At 35.3% G+C, this 7,051-nt stretch overlaps 1 protein-coding gene across 1 annotated transcript in view; it reads right to left on the minus strand.

The window, feature by feature from the left end:
• Nucleotides 1-7,051, minus strand: part of LOC145986013 (cytochrome c oxidase assembly factor 5) — a 45,824-nt gene extending 38,773 nt beyond the window's left edge. Inside the window, exon 1 of the mRNA XM_083120182.1 lies at nt 6,838-7,051. Within this exon, the coding sequence (XP_082976308.1) occupies nt 6,838-6,948 (111 nt within the window). The 5' untranslated portion in view covers nt 6,949-7,051. The remainder of the gene's footprint in view (nt 1-6,837) is intronic.

Genomic DNA, 7,051 nt, shown 5'->3' on the forward strand with positions numbered 1-7,051 from the left:
CATGAGAAAATTTCAAAGATGAGGAAAAATATTTATGTGAATAAATTTTGATATACTACCTAGGTATTATTACAGCTTGCAAACATAGTAAATAGTTTTACAGTGATGTTTGTAGTAATTTCAATATGTTCCAGGGGTGTATATTTGGGGCTATCTGCGAAGCCCAGACTCAATTACCAAAACACAGAAAAAAATATCTATCAGCAAATGTGCATACAATTGTTCATTTCAATAAGATGATGAACCTGATTTTGTATGAGTTGGAAACATTGTCCGCTTTCTTTGAATTTGCAAGGCGGCTGGCACTGGCCAGCAAATCCAGGGGGGAAGGAGGTGAACATGACAGGGCTAACTTAAGGATCACCCGATCAGTGTTGCAAACCAATTTTCCCCAGGAATGGGGAATTGTGGAGCCAAACTGTTACAGGAGAGGGGAACAGGGTTGCGTATGGTGGGAAAATTCCCTCTGAACTACGTCAGCAGTCTGGGTCAATGTTGCAAACCAATTTTTCACAGCATGTGATTTTCCCAGGAACGGGGAATTTTGAAACCAAATTATTGCAGGAAATGGGAAAGTGTGGCATATGGCAGGGACAAGAACATCATTGAACACTTGCAGACGAGTTGAACAAGAGGTCATTGATCTTCAAACAATTAGAGATACAGTGGGGAGTAAAAAATTGTTGGCTGACCAGGAATGGTTTAAGAGTGCATCTAAAAATTACTGAAATGACAAGGACCAGTTCGTCTAGATCGCATCGAGTGATCTTGGTGTTTGGAATTTATTTAGAGGCAGCATGTGAATGCAGTAGTGAGTGGATTGTATTTTTGTGAATGGTATGTGCTGTGTTGTGAAGTGAACTGAAATGAGGGACATAATTAACAAGCTGTCTATTCGGCTTAATTTTGCGGATAAGCTACAAATCGTTGTGGATTTTTCTCTTATGTCCACCTTATGCACAGATAAGCTAATGGGGATTGGATCTACAGTTAAAGTGGTATCCGAACCACCATGTATCGAACCCGGGACCCTTTAGTTTCAAGGCAATGACGTTACCAATGCGTCAACAAGGAGGGCCCCAAACTTCAAATTGTGAAAATAGGTAGGTAGATGTTTTATATTTATTCTCATATATAGGCCTACATAATATTTCACAATATGGGACTCTTATTTGTGCAAATAAGAACGAAATTCTTGAAATCCTCTTCTTACTGACATAGTGTACATTTCCATATTTTATTTATGAGGTATATATTTTTAATCACAGTCTCACATCACTTCAACCTGCCACCCCAAATGAGTTTTAAAAAACACCACCAACAAATTTTTTGTCCATTCAAACACTATGACATGATATGGTGCGATAGCCCAGGTTTTTAACCCAGTATATGCCACTGATATGTATATCTCCACGTAGTATTCATGGTTGTTTTATGGCTAGGACACTTCCATTATCTCCAGTTCCTGGATGTATGTTTATGTTTGTATTGCATATGCAATTTTACAAAATCTGTACTGCAGAAAGTGCGCAGTAAACATCTACCAAAGTATACATTTAATAACAAACTATATAATTCTCCATTTTTACATACATAGTTTGAGTCTATTACTTTGCATTTTACATTCATTTAGTTTTGAAATTCTGGAAGTGAAGCATTTCTGGTTGCTGTTGGCAGCCACTACTCCACTGCACGTGGGTTAAATCTGCTTTTACTCACCAATCTCGGAGGATAAAATTGACCCTTCTTTTATTCCCAGCTTACCCGATGTACCTGTGGTGTTACAGATATTCAACTGATTCATAGGTTAACTGTGAGTTACTCGCGAGTACATTCACGTTGGTGCAAATGGGGGAATCAGTGTCAATGGTGTCATCTCCAGCTTGGAGTTGAAAGAAAAGAAAATTACTGGATGCTTAATGACAATGTGGAATGTAAATACTGTTGCCAAATATTTTTGGTAAAGCTTGAGTGTATTGTACAGTAAATGTATGCACAAATTCTACTAAGCACTACCATTTAGAAAAAACAAAATCCTGTTCTCTTGTCAAAATGCTGTTATTTGAAACATGTAAGTCAGAATGTTTACTGTGTGTTCAGTTACTACAGTTATTACGTCAAATACTAACTTTTAAGGAGCAATTTTACAATACCGGACACTTCCCCAATTTTGTTCGTATTTCGCATACTCGATAATTTAGGGGTCCTAATCATGAATCTGCAGTTAAAATTTGGCGCTCACGTGTCGAAATTGCAAAAAAAGGGGGTTCATGATCGCAAATTACAATGCACAATTGCTCATTATAAACCACAACATTTTGCGTTTCCAATACTTAAAAAACAAAATATATATTCCTGATGTTACTGCGACCCCAAATTTTAACTGTTTGGCTAACCTAACCTTACCATGTATGGTTTGTGGAGCTACCGGTGCATTGTTCTAGGGGTTTAAGGCTAATTGCGACCAGGCACCGTGAAAAAATGTCAGTTTCATAGCACTTGAGCGACAAATTTTAACTATACAATCGTGATCAAGTGTTCTAAATTATTGAGTATGGGAAATATGAACGAATGCCAATATTATTAATATGTACCCAACTGAAAATGACTAAAAAATAGCTTTTTCAAAGCAAAACTTACGAAAGAATGCCATCTTCCTTACACCACACAGATTACTGAACAAGTGAACCCTCCCTACATAAGTGATTCGCAACATCACGTCTTCATATCATCAAACGTGATTTCCAAGCTTATATACGGAGAACAATCGGGGTAATTGAAAGCTTATTTTACAACTTCGATAACATTATCGTATGAGGGAAACGGATTCCTTCAAATTTACAAGAGAAAGTACTTACGCAAATCATTTTCTTTAGCGTTGTGGAAGTTCCTGAATATAGATTTGATCCATTTTAATGTGAATGCGCGTTGTTTTCTGCGAAAATCTCTGTCCGACATGCTGTTTCTGCTCCTGCCATTTGCTTTCTGCATGAGAGTGCAATGTTCCGTGTGTTAAGATGATGCAACCCTGTAGCCAGTGTTTCAGCCTCGCCGTGTTTTCACTAGAAACAACGTGTCAAGTATTTTTAATTTTTTTTTTAACTATGCTTGCCTAACCTAACCTAACCTTACGGAAAATGGTTTTTGGGGCTAATGTGAATGGTTTTTGGGGCTAACATGAATGGTTTGTGGGGCTAACGTCAATGGTTTGCGACGTATTAGCATAATTTCAAATCCGGGCACGAAAGTAGATATTTTCCGGTGAACGAGGTTGCAACACTGCATAAATCGACAAAACACTCTCAGAACGCCCCCTAAACCAGTACGCTATCACGGCCATAATGTGTTACAGATTCGAAACAACAAGTAACAGTAAGTACTCGTAAATAGAAGAAATAGACATTATCTCAGTTAGAAATGCATTATTTCACCTTAAGAAATGTTCCGCATTCGAAAATAACACGTTAGCAATGTAAAGAAGTCCGAAATATATGATTCGTAGGTGTTTCCCTCATACGATAATAGTACCATGTAAAAAATTGCGAAATAAATCATTGATAGGTATCTCCGGTATGATGATATGATATGATATGATTTATTTGCATCCAAGGACTACAATTTTGTACAAATAGGTACATCTGTAGTATAGGACATGTCAAGTAGAAGTACATGATAATAACATTTGGAAATTTTAACATAAGATACACGAATATATATTGGTGTATTATAACCCTTGCATATCAAGATATTATACTATACAATTTCAGTTTGATGTGCAACATCAAGCCCTGAATGTATGGTAACTAACCATACCTTTTAACATTTATTCTGGTTACACATAGAATTATAGGACATGTGAATTAGAAATACATGATAATAAAGTTTAGTAAATTTAACATAAGATACATTGCATATAAAATATTATACTTGAAAAATTCCAGTTTGATGTGCAACAACAAGCTCTGCACATATGGTAACTAACCTAACCATACCTTTTAAAATTTATTCTGGTTACAGATACACAAGACCTTCAAAAGATGAGTGTTGCCTCTGTATATTCTTGTATGCTGTAAAATGAATGTTTAATTAGCATGGTTTTGATTTTGTTTTTAAACTTTTCCACTTTGGGTTCGTGTCTTAACTCTCTGGGCAACTTGTTATACAGGGCAACTGCTGAGTTTTTAGATCCCTTCTTGTAGAGAGTAAGACGGCATGTCTTCATTCGAATTTTATCTTTATTTCTCGTGTTCAGGCTATGGATATCTTCATTGGTTTTGAAAGTACTAATATTTTGTTTGATGTATACCAGACATTCATAAATATACAAACAGGGTAATGTCAGTAAGCGGAAGTTACGGAAGAGATTTCTGCATGAATATTTCCCATTGACCCCTGCCACAATTCGAAGTGCTCTTTTTTGTAATTTAAAGAGTATGGAGCTATGTGCCTTGTTTCCCCAGCTCATGATTCCATACCTTATTACTGATTCAAAGTTTGCTACATACAGACTTCTGACAGACCAAAAGCTGGTAATATTTACCATTACACGCAGTGCAAAGCAGACTTTACTTAATTTTTGTTGAAGCATGTCGATGTGGTTTGAAAATTTCAAGTGTTCATCTAAAACAATACCCAAAAATGTAGATTCTTTTGCGTGCATTAAGTCTGTATTTTGGGACTTAACATTAATATTTAAGTGTTTCTTAGTTTGAGAGGCAGTAAAATTTATGTAATTTGTTTTGCTTGTATTTAGAATTAAATTATTTCCTTGAAACCAGCTATCAAGCTTTAGCAATGTGTTGTTTACTTTATTTTTTAAGGCATGCTCACAGTGATCTGTTAATATAATGTTTGTGTCATCTGCATACAATATAGCCTGTGCCTCATCCAAAAGTTTTGGCATTTCGTTTACGTAGAGCAGGAATAGAAAAGGTCCAAGTATGCTGCCTTGGGGAACTCCACAATTTATTTTTTGAACTGGAGATTGATTATATATTGTATTTCCATCAGCATTTAAGTAACATATTTCTACAAATTGTTTTCTTTCATGAAGATATGATCTAAACCATTTATGTGCTAGTCCTCGCATGCCATAATTTTCTAGTTTGTTTAGGAGAATTTCGTGATTGACTGAGTCAAAGGCTTTTGTCAGGTCACAGAAAATCCCAAGTGTGTGTTTGCAGTTATCAAGTGATTCACCTACTTGTTCAATGAGATCAATCAGGGCTGAATTTGTGCTTTTTTGCTTTGTAAAACCGTGTTGTGTCTTGCTTAGTACTGAATACTTTTCACAGAATTTTTCAACTTTTATTAGCATTGCACGTTCAAAAATTTTTGAGAACACAGAAAGTTGTGATATAGGTCTGTAATTGGCTACATCTTTTGGATCATTTTTCTTGTATATTGGTTTTACAATTGCAATTTTTAGTCTGTCAGGAAAGATACCTGTTTCAAAGGAATGATTTATGATGTGTAACAGAGGTTTACAAAGCTGTTTGTAGCAACCTTTAATCAGAAAATCTGGTATTTCGTCAAATCCAAATGAGTGCTTGTTTTTTAATGATCTGAATATTTCCCTTAATTCTAGTTCAGAAATGGGTGATATGAAGATTGATTTTCCATTTTTCAGAGCTGTTAAAGCCTTTGCGCCTGTCTTGGTCATCTTTTTATTCTTATTTTGGCCAGCACATGGTACCGAGTTTATAAAGAAGGTGTTGAATACATTTGCTACATCATATGGACTAGTTAATTCTTTGCCTTTTACATTTAATGTTATGTTTTTTCTTGTGTTTGAGTGTGGACATGTTACACTTCGGATTATATCCCACATGGCTTTGCATTTGTTATCCGATGTTTGTATCCTTATGTCATTATGTCTGATTTTTGCCTGTTTTAATACTGATTGATATGTTTTCTTATACATTTTGTAGTAGGCTATAAAATTTGGGTCATTATTTACTTTACTTTCTGCATGAAGTAGTTTTATATTTCTGCTAGATATTTTTATTCCATTTGTTATCCAGGATTTTTCTTTATTTCCTATATTTACTTGTTTTACAGGAAAGCATTCATTGTGGAGTAGGCAAATTTTATTTAGGAGGACATTGAATTTCGTATTTGTGCAGGGTAGTTGATAAATGACATCCCACCTTTCTTCCCCTAATTTCTGCATGAATATATCAATTGTCTCCTTTGTGTATAGTCTTTTTTGTATTTTCTTTGTTGCTTTTAACTCAGTTATTTTTTTGTTTCTACACTCTAGTGAAATAAATTGTGCTTCATGATCAGAATAGTGTACACTTACATTTTTACACTGGTACTTTTTTGCTTCTTTGTGGATGATCATGTGGTCTATCAACGAAACTGAGTTTGGTGTTATTCGTGTAGGTGAGTTGATTACTTGTTTGAGGCCATATGTGTTTAGTGTCGTCACAAAGTGTACCTTACGCCCTGTGTCTTTTAGGAAGTCAATGTTCAGATCCCCACATATTATAATTTCTGATTCTAGTGTTTTTAGTTCATCCAAAAGCATTGTGAGTTTTTATATAAAAGTTGCATAATCTCCATCTGGTGTTCTATAGCAACAGATAACTAAAATTTTGAGGTCAAGGAGATATATGACGCTGAATTCAAAGTGTTTTTCAATAGCTTGAACTCTTTTTGGGATAATTCCTTTCACTCTTACACCTTGTTTAACAAATATGCTGGTACCTCCGCGCTTAATCATTGATCTACTGGAGAAGCTTATTAATTGATAATTATAAGTAGGCGAAAATTTATAGAAATTGGAGAGTGGTCCGGTATTGTAAACACATGCCCTATTATTTAACCTCTTACCTTTTTTACACAATCACTTTCTAACAGGCACATCTTCAAATCGGCTCGAAGAGCAGCACACGGTGATCTATCCTGCAGATCGGAATTTTCATCATAATATCTCATCACCATGATGATACGATAGTATCAAAAACAAATTAAATATAAGTAAGTACCCGGCACTTTCTGTTGGTCAAATAACAGATTGTTCACAGACTAAAGGTAAACACACAGA

This window comes from Lepisma saccharinum, chromosome 3, assembly GCF_977018435.1.
Source record: "Lepisma saccharinum chromosome 3, izLepSacc3.1, whole genome shotgun sequence".
NCBI lineage: Eukaryota > Metazoa > Arthropoda > Insecta > Zygentoma > Lepismatidae > Lepisma > Lepisma saccharinum.